The sequence below is a fragment of the Solanum stenotomum genome, chromosome 3 (genome assembly GCF_019186545.1).
Source record: "Solanum stenotomum isolate F172 chromosome 3, ASM1918654v1, whole genome shotgun sequence".
In the NCBI taxonomy this organism is placed as follows: domain Eukaryota; kingdom Viridiplantae; phylum Streptophyta; class Magnoliopsida; order Solanales; family Solanaceae; genus Solanum; species Solanum stenotomum.
Window position 1 is genome coordinate 43,050,839 of NC_064284.1, and position 15,873 is coordinate 43,066,711.

The following is a 15,873-nucleotide window of genomic DNA, read 5'->3' on the forward strand; positions in this document are numbered from 1 at the left end:
AAAAGAAAGGATAATCAAATGATTCATATAGCTGACGAGAACTAGTTTGAGATTTAGAGGTAGAAAGAGCAATGGAAAAGCATGAAAATGTTAATTTATTTTGTGTAATTTAATGTTTTCCCATATAATGTCAAAGTCACCTTCTAATTGCAATTTTTGGTGAAACGAAATTGGTACGTTTCATGGGACTTAGTATGAAACCGACACACCCAAAGCTCTAGCTTAACGATCGATGCATTTAGTGAAAACCCTTTGGAAACCAGGGTTCAAGTCTAGACGAGTGATATTTGCTCATCTGATTAAAAGCTTAGAGTTATGCGGTACATGTTTTTGTTGGAAGCAACAATTACCTAGTGAGTAGGTCTAGTGCATGCAAACTTGCTCGGGCACCATAATTATGAAAAATGATGAAACTAGGAAAATAGCATTGAATAATAATCATACATGTTTTGTTGAATGGTCGTCATTTTACAGGAGAAGGATTTGCTTGACTTGTCGATACCATTGAAGAGTTGTGAAATAAAAAATGGAGAATGTGAAGGGCGCAAGGCAACATTCTGATTCTCATTTATCAGCTTCGTCGTCCTCTGATTCATCTCTCGAACTAAGTACTCATCCAAAGGAGTCTGTATCTACCAAGCCTGAACAAGACGATGCTTTTGTGTCTGCGACTCCAGCAGCCTTGTCTTCCCCTGATGTTTCTTCTCAAGCACCTCAATGGAGCATGATAAGTTCATCTCCGAGTGAAGAAACAGGAAATCCATTATTTCCTCAAAATGTTGAGGCAATGAAATCCCCTTCGTCTATGGATCATCCTCCAGGTTATGATCCCAATCGTATTCCAAAATCCATATTTTCGAGCAAGCCTACGACCACAGACTGGAGTACTGCTTCAAATGAGTCGTTGTTTAGCATTCAGATGGGAGCCAATAGCTTCTCTACTGATTATTCTAATTACATGTTACCTAAATCAGGAGAAGTCCCACTTGAGGAATGGAAAAATTCAATAGCCAATCCATATTACACATCCGAAATTAAATCCAATGAAAATAAGAATTTATCTTTCCCTCCTCTCCGCCCTCTTATGGAAGATAACGATGGAAAAAGTACAAGACCTTCCGAATTAGGTCTTGGTATACAAGAGAAGAACCTCAAAGAGGAAAAAACTGTGAATAATATCATACAAAAAACACCTATTAATATCGACATTGAAGAGCCTACTTCCACCACTTTCAACAAGCCTGATGATAGAGTTATTCCTCCAATTGAGGAAACTCATATTTCGTCACCTGTTCATGCTTCTTCACCTTGCTACTCCGAGGTGAGTGGAAACAGCAGCAAATCATTTGTTTTCCCAGTGTAAGATCGATCTCCTTTCAGGATTACATATAGATTTTTGGTACTTGAGCAATTCTGTCCTACTTCGCAATTATGATAAATGCTGCCCTTCTGTCAAATAAACATCTAGGACATAAGATTAAAGCATCAACTTATTTTATCATCAAGAAACATAAAATTTTCATTTGAGGTGTTTAGTTTTTTCAGTTCAAATACATATGTACAAGTGTATATGAAATACAGTTGATTGTTTTTTCTACATTCCAGACTAGTAAATGATGGTGGGAAAAGCAACTCACTGAAAAGTGCATCTGAAAAAGTAGAAAAATCTGAGTCTCAACCTCAACCAGAGTTCCAACCTGATATACAACAACTACAAAAACCATCAGAATCACAGCCTAAAGTAGCAGAGAAAAGTTGGTGTTCATGTTTCACTTGTTGGCCACGCTGTTGTTGATACATATATATATGTTTCCCTGTCGTGTATGCAATGACTGAATTGAGAGGAACTGAAAATTTGGATTATCTTTGTGGGTGAATCTTGAATTAACTTTTGGCACCAAGCATGCCTAGCCAGTTGCATGACATGAATGAAGTATGCTTTTTGACCTCATTAAGACAGGTACATTTCATTTGGCCTGAGATATCCACAACAAGGACGTGGTCGGGTCATTTGAGGACGAAATCTTCCATCTTCTGCAGGTAGATGGGGCAACACCACAACTTCGCTAATTGAATCTATCATTATTTTTATAATTTATCATTGTTGTAAAACACCAGGCTGAACCTATTACCAATTCTTATCTTGTATTGCGTCCGCCACTATATCAAAAAAAGATCTTTAGCAACAATTTATTAGCTCAATTACCGTTAAATATGTATTTTTAGCGGCAATTTGCAATCTTTTTATATGTCCCTAAAGCCTTTAGCGACATTGGATCTAATGACACTCAACTAATGTTGATAAAGACTTTAGCCCTCTTTATTAATGTGTCTATTTATTGCCGCTAAAAGTTGTTATTTTGTAACACACCACTCTAACTCTCCAAGCTCATAGATGCACTACTATATAACAATTTTTTCTGTTACATGTAACTGGTGGATTTTAGCATTGACATACATAGATTCAACTCTATTGGGGCAACGATTTATGTTACCTGTTCAACGTCACATATTTCCTTCATCTGCATACATCTTTTCAAGGCCACTTCTGGTTGCAAATCTGCTACACAATAAACATTATTATGTTTAAGTGCATTGGCCAGATATATGATCACTTATTTTCTCTCTGCACGTCATAAAAATAGATTCAACTTATATATACCATAATTACCGTGTAAAGAAATTTTTGTCCATGGGTGAAATTTAACATGTTATAGATTAGAGTTATATGTCTTCTTTTTCAGGATGCTAGTTTCACTTATTATTAACACTTACAAATATTAAATTTTAGGTGGGCTCTATTATACAATATGTATTAAACAACAATACTAATGATAACAATAACTTTGCATAAATATAAACAATAAAGTATAAATCATGTAGCAAAAAAAAAATAGAAATTACTAACATCAACATAAATTAATGACCATAAAACATACAAAAATCTATAATAATTGTATGAAATAGAAAAAAAAGAAAATCGAACCGGCTAAATGCACAATATCCCCTTAAGGAAATTATTCTCCTCTAGTATCCGATGTTTAAAGGAATAGATTCTCTCAGGATAGAACGATTTTATGCACCAGTGTATTAATACCAAAAACAAATGGTGTCATTGAGTCATTCAACTGCAAAAAAATGCATGAATATTTAATTGAAACAAGCATGTGTTTCGTTGTTTTAACTCTGAATGAATCTAAGTGGGCTTAATTGAGTAGTAATACCGTAATGCAAGTTGTATGAGCATGCTAGTATGATGTGTCCTTATGTGTGTCGTGATGCCATGCGTGGTGAGTGATTGTTTGATTCTTTCTTTAATTGATATCTAGAACTTGCCCTCTGTGTGTTGAATGAGTAGCTTGTATGACTTAAGGAAAATGATAGAGACATTTCTTTGAATAAGTAAAATTCTTGACTTTATTGTATGCTTACCAATGAAATTACCCCTAGTAAGCCCTATTGAGCCTTTAGCCTTGTTGTTTGTTAAGCCGCATGAATAAGCCGAAACCCTTTTGATTGATATCAAAGTTTTTGATGCCAATGTAATCCTTAATGCACTATGTTGAGAAGAAAGGTTGAAAATATTGGAGAACTGAGAAAAAGGGTGGAAATTCTATGTTGTGTGAAAAATAAAAGTATAGAAAAACTCTGTTGTGGCCCTGGTCCTTAATGGACAATGTGCACCTCAACTCAATTAAGGGTGGCTAGTTCAGAAGTATGCTTAAACATTGGCCCTGGTCCTACCAAGGATATTGTGCACCTCAATTGATGGTGGCTAGTGTAAAGGCATATATATAGGAGAAAAAAATGATAATAATAAGGAGCATACTGGGCAGAGCTTGAAATTGAAGAGGGATAACATTCATGAAGTGTGTACTTAGAGGAAAAGAAAAGCTAGTGAAAGATGTGTAACCGGTGGAACAAAAACATGTGCATTAGGGAGGTGTAGTCACTAAAGAAATTCAAAATATTCCCTTCCTTACCCTACGCCGACATTACACCCAAATAGAAGTCCCCTTGATTCCTTGAGAAATATGATATGAAAGTGAAAAGACACTATGAGCAAGCTTATGGTATGTTAAGAGAAGTAAGAACTTCATTTGTGAGAGTGAGTACAATGTTTGAAAAATAGGCCTTGTTTATAATTTGATTGCTTGAGTGAGTATATACTAAACACAAATGAGTGAGGGAATTCATGGCACATGTATGGATTTGTCTAGCTAATTGGTGTGTTGCTATGAGTTTGCATTTTCCCGAAAAAATAATAAAGGAGTCATTCTTTAAGCATGTGTGTTGTAACTTGGTATATCATGATAATATGGTGAAATTGTTGAAGTGTTGCATCCAATGTGAACTGCAAAATCATGTTTAAATAAGTTTGGTTGATTTTAATGTGTGTTGATAAGTCCAAGGGTTAGGAAAAAAAGTTGATAGATAAATATTGTTTGAGGATGAACAAAGGTTTAAGTGTGGGGTGATGATCTTAGGCACATTTATATGTCAAAGTTGCCAATATTTACCCATGATGAGATTAAATTAACGAATAATTTTTAGTCTATTAGCTTGATTTTTGTTAACTTATGATGATTGCACACTAAAATACATGATTAGTTGTTTCAGGAACTTCCAAGAAAATCGGAGTCCATTCGAAGAAAGGAGAAGCAAGGATGTGCAAGACTAAACTAAGTATGGAAGCAGCTAGGAGTGGCGTACTACTTGGCGCGGCGTGCCAAGGCATGAACCACAAAAGCCTCCCTCATGGCGCACTGATGGGCGCGAGGTGCCACATGCCTCACTACAGCCGCACATGTGAGGTGCACTGCCTAGCGCGACACGCCACATGTGAAACCACAGAGTCTTTACCTAGCGCGATGGCTGGCACGGTGCCCCAACCATATTCCAAATTTTCCAGCGAAAATAGATTAAAATAGGATTCCTTGTTGAATTAGACTTTGACCCTAGTTTTTCCAACTTCTATAGATAGACCCCTAGGGCAATTTTGTAGGGGGTTCGACATTATTTTGGTGTTCAAGAGCAAGTTCAACGTTTGTAATAAGTTTTGATTTTCTATCTCTTCTTATTTCCGAAAATCGCATGAACAATTATGCTTCGTAGTTTTCGAATATTATGAGTGGCTAAACGCCCTAGTTCTGGGGCTGTAGCTACGGATTGATTGTTGAGTATTAAAGGTTTTTGAATTAATTCTTGGTTATCGTTTAAGTTACACTTATATTCTTGTTTTAATATTTCTTGATTGGCCATCTAAAGATAAATATATTGTTTATTCTTGAAATCGAGAGAGGATAAGGTAGATAGATCAGAGAATATAGAAAGCTCGATCTTCCATTGAGTTGATGTGTGTTCAAGAGTGACGCCCGGACGAACAACTTGCTTGGTTATGAAACAAGATGAATTATAAATTTTGGCCAATTAGGCCTGCTATCCCGGCTCAACGATACAGTTAGACAACTAACTGGAGTAGGCGACTAGAGGTCGAGAGACCCGACTAATACAATTAACCCTGTAAATCAGTAACTTGATAACTGAAATTAGTTCATTGCCTGAGATACGATACATGAAAGCCATTGTATGCTGCAGCCCTAAAATTGTCTTTTACTTGCTTGGAACATCAAATTTGAAGTTGTTCACATTAGTTACTTTTAGAAATTGCAATAATCGTAGTAGTAGTTAATAATCATTAACCTCATTTAAACAATTATTTTTGTTTAATTGTGGAATTAAGTCCTAAATATAAGTCGATCACAAATCCCTTGGGGACGAAAACTCGTTTCTAAAAGAAACTATATTACTTGAGCGACCATGTACACTTGCGTGTGCAATTGGGAACAACAACATATTTTGACTTGGAATGGAGTTTAAGAAAAGAAACAAGACTTTAAAATTTTATTGTTCTAAATTAAGGTTATGTCAAATGTATCAAAATATCCTTTAATCTTGTGGCCTTAAACATGCCATGTGGAAAGTTGAAGTTAAAGTGTTGGCAAAAACGAAAAGGGATCATTCTTTTTGAAATAGACTAAAAAAGAAATTAGGTAATTTTTTTTAAATAGAGGGAGTAAAATAAATGGATGATTATAATTACGAGATTGACTATAACTCATTCAAAATAGAGTTATAATTTTCTTACATCATTAGGATTTTACTTTTTCTCAAAGAAAGGAGAAAATAATTTTTTTTGGGGTGGGGGAGGTTGTCATTTTATGAATTGAGGATTTTCCCCTCCATATAATAACGCAATAGTGCGCATCCATAGTGTAGTCATTAAATTATTTTTAATTTAGGGGAGATTATTCCCTTCAAAGTTTTTCATATTATTTTTTATAGTATTTATTTTATCATTTCTAGAAATAAGATCTATGTATATTTTATTCTCTTTAAATTTCGTTTGTACATTAAATATTTTGTTATTATGGTAGGTCAGAAATTATATCAAATATTATGCTTTGCTAGTATATTTCTTTTTGTTATTTGATTTTTTATAGATCAAAATTGTGTAATTTTTTTCTTTTTTATGACTCTTGATTATTTTGATTCTAGCAATTGCAATGTCTGTCTAGTCTATGAAGTATGTACATAATGTGAAATGGAACAAAAAGTCCTGCACCTTTAATGTATTTACCTTGGTTTGATAAATTGGCTTTATTTTTTGATTTATTGATTTTTTTATTAGACTAACCACATTCAGGTTTCTTAATAGTTCACGTGAATGGTAACCCCACTCTCTTAATTACTTTAAAATGATATTGACCTTTTTTCCTTTGTGTGTTATTAAATCATAATTTACGATCTTGTCGTATATGATGTAAACATATTTTGTTAAGTAGACAGACATTCAATATGCGATTGTTATAATTAAAAAATTATCATTAAAAAAGACCGATTTTAGTTAAAGGTAAATATATTGTTATATGAAAAACAAATATAGCTATAAAAAATGAGATTAACTACTGTCTACTAACAGTGGATAAGAAAAATTACACCGCCAATTCATATTTAAAACTACTTATTTCTCTTAGTTTAATTATTATATTTTCACTTCGAAGATTTTTTTTGTTGAAATGATCTAAAGGCTGAAAATCTGGAAGAGTATAAATGTGATTTTTAAAAAGAGTTTTGAGGAATTCTGAAAGTAGAGACACATTCTAACTCTGGGGTTTTGATCCAAACACTTTTATTAGTAGTTTTTGAGTAGAATTTCGAATTGAGTTTTGATTTTAAGTTAAATTCAAGCATTGTGAAGACTTGAATTTTGTCACCCAGCTGCTGGATAATCTAGTTAGTAATACTTTCTGGGGGTGTGATTATCTGATTAATTGCTCTAATTAGCTTATGGGTGTTTTGATTTACTGATTTCAATGTTGATTTGAAGTGGGTTTGATTGATAGCTTCGTTTTAATCCATGAATTGTAGTTAAAAATGCAATTCTAATTTAGTATTCTAGGCTTGCTTGAGAAAGAAGTTTTAGAATTAAGTCTATTGATTGATGATTGTAGTGATTGGGTTATCGCTAATTCATCTTGAGAGAATGAATCTAAATTTGATCCTACCAATCTAGCTCGAGAGAGTAGATTATTAGGGATGATCATAGTGTTATGCTTGTCAAGGTTCGAGAGAACTCGCCTGAATCGTGTTAGTTGATCGATAGATGGCTATCATAGTCAAAGCCTAGCCTACCCACTAAGATTCAACGTTTGTTAGTAAATTAGAATCACCCATATAGCGAAATTTAGTAACTAGTTGATCACATCCCTGAGAATCGAACTCTACTTGATTACTCCCCTTTTTTGGTAGTTGTTAATTGTCACTCTAAACCCCCCATTTAACACTAGTTGTCAACCTCTTCAATTTACTTTAATAGTTTTGATAATGTTTACTTCTACAAACGACTGGACCACAATCTTTACTTCATAATTGAATTTCATTTCGTATCACTCCCTGTGGGATCGACCCCACTCTTCCTTGGGTTTATACTTGATTGCGACCGCCTACACTTAGAATTGAATTAAGTGTAGTTGAGCGTTCTCAAAAATGGTGCCGCTGTCGGGGAGTGGTGTTTAGAATTCCCTTATTGAAGTTTGGTTGTGATCTTATTGTGCTGTAGTTGAACCCAATTTACTTTTGGTTGTTGTTTGTTGTCTTTGAACAGTTGACGAAATGAGTGTCAATGGAAGCAAGGCCACCCAACTTGGACACAATGACGACATCGGCAACTTGAACGATGTAAATGATGTACAACTAGGTGGTGTAGGTGCCATTCGGTTGCCTCCGGTCGTGGGAAATGCAATTTTGCACGTGACTAGCACAATGTTGCAACTATTGCAAATGAAGGGTTTGTTTGTTGGGCGAGCTCATGAGGATGCCCATGACAACATCTGGAATTTTGTGGATGTCTGTGGTCCTTTCTCTTTCAAGAACATCTCCCAAGAGTTAGTCCGACTTCGGTTGTTTCCTTTTTCTCTGATGTGAGAGGCTACTAAGTGGTTAGCCGATCTACCTAGGGAATAATCACCTCTTGGGAAGAGCTCACTGAGGCGTTCTACATAAGATTTTTCTCTCCCTCGAGGATGATGGAATTGATAGATAATATTCAGGGCTTCAAAAGATTGGATGTTGAACCAATTCACGAGACATGGTTAAGTTTCCAAAAGTTGCTACTCCAATATCCAGCTCATGGACTCCCAAACAACGTCTTGTTACAATATTTCTATCGAAGTCTAAATTCAGTCAACAAGGGTGTGGCTGCCAACTCATCCAAGGAGGAATCATGTTGCAGCCATTTGAAATCGCATCTACTTTGCTTTATGGGATGACCAAAATCAATCGTGCTTGGTACAGTAGGGAAGATCAAGTGTCTCCTTTGACTTTTAGGATGACAAAAGAGCAAATTAAAACGGACTAAGAACGAGATCAAAACATGGCCAAGATGATGACCCAAATGGAGTTGTTGTCAAAACATGTCATGGGTAGTGGTTCTAAAGCTGTGAATGCGGTTGGTGTTAGTGGGGTGAATCCCGATGATGCACACTTTGAGGCATTATATAATGAGGAAGTGCATTTTCTGGCAAATTAAGAAGGAGGTTTCCATTCGAATTATCCAAGGCCAGGTAGGAACCAAGGTTGGAATAAAGAGCGTGATGACGGTTGGAGAAACCGTGATAGGGAATGTCGTAACTGTGGACGTAACTGGAAGGAACGAGATAAGGAAAAAGAGAGACATGCTTGTACCTATTCTCAATAAAGTGGAGGGGTCGGACAAAGTGCTAAAAGAAATGAAAGATGACGTCTCAACTCTAAATCAGACGATTACTTCTAACTCGGTGTCCATTAAGCAGTTGGAAACACAAATGGGTCAAATCTCAACTCATTTGAATTCAAGGCCAAAAGGAGGATTACCGAGTGACACCATGGCCAACCCTAGCAATAAACCTTGAATGAGTATCCTCGTTGTACCACGACGTTAAATGAGGCACATGCAACCCAAGCTTTAATGTTTTTAATATTGTTGTTTGAATAACGGTTGTTGAATGTGCAGGTTGAAAATTCAAAATTTTGGGAAAATGAGCAATTTGGCAAGCCTGGGCACCGATTGGCGACTCACTTAAAAAGTTGGTGAGCCTGATCTGGATCGCCGTTTGGACCAACTAGTTAGCTAGAGAATCTGTAAAACTTGGTGAACAAAGGATCCATTTGGCGCATCACTGAATGGTCGGCGACATAAGTGGGCGCCGCCGACTGGCGCACGAACTGAAGGGTCAAAAGGCCTAAAACCATTTTTAAATTCAAAAACTTCCCTCATTTCATATTTTTCGACTTTTACACTTTCACAACCGCATTTTATATTTCTGTACATGTTCTTCGTGCATTTTTGTGTGGGATCAAGTTCTCGGGGGTGGACTTTGGTGTATTTTTCTTCGATCTCTTTAGCCTAGCACTCTCCTACTCGATATCAAGGTTGGTTATCCGAACCCCCTATTTAAATTTTGGTAATTTCAAATGCATGCTTGTTGCCTTGTCGTTTTAGTTGCGTAAAATTGTTGGTTTGAATGCTTATTGGTAATGTAATGTAACACCCAGAAAGTAGTAGACTAAACTAGAGACTTACATCAGGATTCTTGAGCTTGAGATGGGGGTTAGAGTCATAGATATGAATTCCCGTACTTAGAATGAAGGGTTTTGGAGTTTAACGTCAAGGTACGACTCCCCAAGGACCAACCAAGGGACCTTGAGGAGGACCCTAGAAACTACTTAAAATCTGCCAAAAATTAGTGCACCCACGATTGGAGACCCACGACCCGTGGGTGAAGGGTCGTGGGTCAGTGTCCCAAAACAGGTTGTAGACCACCACCCACAGAGGACCAGCACGGCCCGTGGGTGAGGCAGTGAAGTTGTTTCAAGCGGTTAAGTGAGGGGTTAACGGAACTTTCTAGAATTAATTAAGGGTTAAGTGGTGTCATTTTAATAGTGATTAGACCACCTATATAAAGCTAATATACCCCTAAATACATTGATCCTAGTCATTATTTCAATTCACAAAAGAGACCTATTTCCCTCCAAGAAATTCTCTCACTAAAACTCAAGGAAGAAGAAGAAGGAAGTTGGAGCCTAGGGTTTCAAAGGTCAAGGGTTTTCTTCTCAATTACATGGGGATTCTTCACCAAGGTATGGTAGTCCTTCATCCATGGATAGTTTTTATCCATGGGTCCCTCCAAACTCAATTTCAAAGATAGTAATTTCACCAAAAAGTTAGGGTCTGACTTCAATCTCATGGATTCCTTTATAATTAATTTTAAATGATTGAATTATGTTTTATTATGGATATATTGATTATTTTATATTGTTTTATGTTAAATTCCCATATTTTCCCAAATTGGATCTCAAAGTGTGGGTATTGATTAATGCAAGTAGAATATTATAGAATTGTGAATGTAGTGAATTGATTATTTGATTTATGTTGTTATCCATGTCTAATGTAGTAATGCTGGATGTGTTTATTGAATATGATTTATGGTCCTTGGAAGGAAAATTATGAGAATTATGCATGATTATGAGGTTTATGTATATGTTTTTAGAACACTTTGAGAGTAAAGTGAATATGATTATGATCTAGTTGTTGAGTTGTTGGATGATTATCCTCATGTACACACCTATGTATGAGTATGATATGTTGTGAAAGGTTTTCTCATATAATAATGATTCTAAGGTTGAAAGACTTTTGTCACCTAAATGAATCTAAGAATAAGAAGGATCATGGATGGTAATAGTTGCTCACACATGATCTAACGAATTGTCTTCATTGATATACCTTGAATCAGTAGGCTAACGACACCTTTTCATGTGTAATTAAAGAGCTATCTTGATTGATATACCTTGAATCGGTAGGCCAATGGAACCCCTTTCATGAGTGACTAATTATGTGTTCTAAGGCTTTGTGTTGAATCGGTAGGACAATGGCACCCCTTTTATGAGGAGTCAATGAGCTATTCTAATGATGTACCTTGAATTGTTAGGCTATAGGCACCCTTTCATGAGTTATTATGTTAATATAGAATTAACTACTCCGTGGGAATTTAATGCTTAGCATTGAGTGGATATTGTGAGGTGGAAACTCTCCCTAGTATGGCAGGGTTTCTAGTAGAAATCTCCTTATCCCATAAACTATATGCCCCCAGAGGTTGTTTAGGTAGTGGATCCACCTAAAAGCTAATATCATAATTGTCTTACCTTAGGCAAGTAGGACACCCCTTTTCGGTGAGGGTAATACCGGATTCCATTTTAAGCTCACATGGTCTATGTTGGTTAAGGCTAATTCCCACTAAGACAAGAATATGGAATATGAACTATGGTTATCTTACTTAGTATGAATGAGAGTATGTGATCTTATTCATGCATTGCACAAGTAGGCTTTGAGGGTAGTTATGGTATGTTCCTCCTATGTTATGATGATTTATGTAGTGAATGTGCTGATGACTCCATTATTAAGTATGTTTGATACGAGGGCTACTTGTAATGATGGATGCTTAACTTGGGTTGCTAATATAAGTTGCTTTACTTGATATGATTGACTAAAAGAGGTTGTTCCTTTGTCTATGAGAACTAAGCTAAGAATGAGATCAAAAGATAATAAACATGAATTAGGACCTAAAGTGACTTTCTTAACATGGTTGGGATTATGCGATCTTATCCATGCATTGCACAAACTTGCCTTGAGGTGGCTCATGAAATGTTTCTCTTATGTTATACTGAACTAAATTGCGTTGAATATGCCTATGTCTATGATGATATCTTTTATGCTCAATAGTTATGCTTATTGCCTACCATGTTATAGCCTATGTCTTATTATGATATCTCTTATGCTTATGGCTTGTGTTTTTACACTATCTTCAAAATAATGGTTTAACTTAGCAAATGGCACGCATTTAACTTAAATGTCCCTTTTAGCATGTTTTCAAGGTTCTTATGCATGGCTATCATACTTAGTGCATTTTTGTACTAACCCATATTTTTCTAGATTTTTCGTATGTGTAGGGTCTAGTTCTTAAGGTGGTGTGGTTCAAGTTTGGATTCGACTATTCTTCTTGCTTGTGGTGAGTCCTCATGATTCTTGGACGGGAGTTTCACTTTGATTTTCATTTCTAGTATTTTTCACTTTTAGACTGTGTTTGTATGGGCTGTGTCCCTTTTCATTTGAACTATTGTAATAGATGGCAATATTGATACAAGACTAGACTTCCGCTTGCTTTTATAAAAGACTTTGATTGTAAAGAAAAGTTTTAAAATTTCCGCATCATTTCTATTTACTTTATGATATGTGGCTTGTGTTAGGCCTTTCGGGGTCCTAGTACGCCTTGTTACGTCTAGGGTGTACCCCTGGGTCGTGACAAACTTGGTAATTAGAGCACAAGGTTTAGAATGATTCTAGGATGATGTCTCATAAGCCACGTCTAGTAGAGTCTTATTCATAGTGTGAAGCGTGCCACATTAATGAATGAGAGGCTATAAGATGTTTAGACAACTACACTTCTTTCATTATTCGTAAGTCGTGCCATAGAGTTTAGCTCTATAAAGTCCCTCTCATAATATTTCCCTTGTATCTTCAGGATATGAATACATGATGGGCTAACGTAAGAAGAATGGAGGGTGACAATGTGAATGAAGGAGCTCCTCTTCAAGCTAATCAAGCTCCGGTTGATCCCATGGTAGAGAATGTGACCCACACAGAGTTTAGGTCTACCATACAAATATTGACCCAAGCCATGATGACTCAAGCTCAAGACTTGACAACTCAAGCCCAAGCCATGACGACCCAAGCCAGTAAAGAGGTTGTAGCTCAGGTGAATCCTACTGTGAATTCAGTTGCTTCAAGGGTTAGGGATTTTTCTAGAATGAACCCTCTTGAATTTCATGGCTCCAAAGTATAAGAGGATCCCTAAAGGTTTATTGATGAGCTTTATAAAGTACTTGATATTATGGGAGTGTCTCCACAAAAGAAGGCGGAGTTAGCCGCCTACCAATTGAAAGATGTGGCTCAAGTTTGGTATGAACAGTGGAAGGGTGAAAGACCCGTAGGAGCGGGGCCGGTAGAATGGGAATTGGTTAAATCAAAATTTCTTGATAGAGTCTTTCCCCTAGAGTTGAGGGAACGAAAGATGCAAGAGGTCATTAACCTTCGTCAAGGAGGTATGAGTGTGAAAGAGTGTGCTCTTAAGTTCACCCAACTATCCAAGTATGCTCCAACTATAGTGGCAGACTCAAGGGCTAAGATGAATAAGTTTGTGATGGGAGTGTCCGACTTGGCAGATGAAGAGTGTCGTCCGGCAATGGTCATTGGTGATATGAATATCTAACGTCTCATGGTGCATGCCCAATAAATTGAGGAGTCAAAACTTATGAAAAGGAATAGGGAGGTAAAAAGAGCTAGAACCGGTGATGGGAATTTCTCCAATGCTAAGTCCGACGGATAAGGTAGACCCAAGTTTAAACAAAGATTTTCCAGTCAAGACTCTCCCAATACCCCTAGGTCTAACCAAGAAACAAGTGGTGGGTCTCCATTACCTCCATGGTAGGTGCCTAGCCGGTACAGACAATTATGGTTGTGGCAAGAGTGATCATCAAGTGAAGAATTGCCCTATGCTCACGGCAAGTGGAAGAAAGGCCAAGTAATCTTCTCTTAATGGCCCAGATCCCAATGCTCCAAAGAATGGTCGCTTCTATTCACTTCGATCTAGAAAGGACCAAGAAGGCTCTCTAGATGAAGAAATTGGTATCTTGATAGTTTCCACATAGATGTAAATATTTTATTTATATCCTGATGCTACGTGTTAGACCTTGATGGTTAGCCTTGGTAGGGTTTGGATGCATTGTTGTTAGACCTCTATGGATTTTTGAACCCGGTATAGTTATTATCAGTTTTTGGTTATGTCGATTGGGATTGCTTGAAAGAAGTAGTACTTGAGGAATTAGTAAGGGTTTTCTCCCAAGGGGGATATGGTGTGCTTAGATAGAAAGGTTGTGGAATGTCCCGATATCCTCATCTCTTTCTTCTACTCCTACTGTAGATTGAGAAAAAGAGTTCCTCTTAGCTTGTATTATGTTTTGGAGTTATGAGTGTTTTATGTGTTTCCATGATTTCCTTATGATATGCATGTTCTTGAGAAATTCATTTTTAGAAAGAAAATGAGTTTTCATGGCTTATGTTCCTCATGTTCTAGTGCATTTAGTATGAGTTGCCTATTTGACTTCATGAGATAAATTGATGAACATGCCTTATATGTATATGCTCTTCTTGAGTAGTAGGCCTAATGGTTTCATAGATTATGTTGAGCATACTTTTAGTTGGAGAAGGTAGTTGCTCCTATGAATATGAGAAATGTTGATTTTCATGCATAATGCGTTGTTAGATGTAGTTCCTACTTCCTTGTGTTGCATTGATTTTGTTTGAGATGGAGTTAAAGTTTCCTCCTTTGAATTGTGCATTATTTTTCATGTTTCATGCATGATGGGCTGCTAGTCTTGAGTCTTTAATTCCGTAAGGTGTCTAGATCGTCATTCGAGGACGAATGTTCCCAAGGGGGAGATAATGTAACACCCAAAAACTAGTAGACTAAACTAGAGACTTACGTAAGGATTCTAGAGCTTTACGTGGGGGTTAGAGTCGTAGATATGACTTCCTTTACTTAGAATGAAGGGTTTTCAAGTTTAACGTCAATGTACGACTCCCCAAGGACCAACCAAGGGTCCTTGAGGAGGACCCTAGAAACTACATAAAATCTGCCAAATATCAGTGCACCTATGATTGGAGACCCACGCCCCGTAGGGTGAATCACGCCCTGTGGGTGAGGGGTCATGGGTCACGGTCCCAAAACAGACTGCAGAACACCACCCATGGAAGACTAGCATGGCCCGTGGGTCCACTAACGGCCCATGGGTCGGGGGCTCGTGGGTGAGGTAGTGTATTTGTTTCATATGGTTAAGTGAGGGGTTAAGGGAACTTTCTAGAATTAATTATAGGTTAAGTGGTGTCGTTTTATTAGTGATTAGACCACCTATATAAAGCTAATAGACCCCTAAATACATTGATCCTAGTGATTATTTCAATTGATAAAAGAGACCCAATTCCTTCCAAGAAATTCTCTCACTAGAACTCAAGGAAGAAGAAGAAGGATGTTGGAGCCTAGGGTTTCAAAGGTAAAGGGTTTTCTTCTCAATTTCATGGGGATTCTTCACCAACGTATGGTAGTACTTCATCCATGGAGTCCCTCCAAACTCAATTTCAAAGATAGTAAGTTCCCCAAAAAGATAGGGTTTGACTTCAATCTCATGGATTCCTTTCAAATTCATTTTTAGTGATTGAAT

At 36.8% G+C, this 15,873-nt stretch overlaps 1 protein-coding gene across 1 annotated transcript; it reads left to right on the forward strand.

The window, feature by feature from the left end:
* The first annotated feature begins 523 nt into the window (after positions 1-523).
* Positions 524-1,798, forward strand: LOC125860341 (uncharacterized). The gene is made up of 2 exons (XM_049540280.1): positions 524-1,359; positions 1,606-1,798. Exons 1-2 carry the CDS (start codon positions 527-529, stop codon positions 1,793-1,795), a joined length of 1,023 nt encoding a protein of 340 aa, XP_049396237.1. The 5' UTR covers positions 524-526; the 3' UTR covers positions 1,796-1,798.
* Positions 1,799-15,873: the final 14,075 nt, after the last annotated feature.

Bases quoted from the DNA above. Each gene is read 5' to 3' on its own strand.
- LOC125860341 (XM_049540280.1), top strand. From the start codon at position 527: ATGGAGAATGTGAAGGGCGCAAGGCAACATTCTGATTCTCATTTATCA. The intron at 1,360-1,605 runs GTAAGATCGATC...TCTACATTCCAG, and splicing joins AAATCATTTGTTTTCCCAGT to ACTAGTAAATGATGGTGGGA.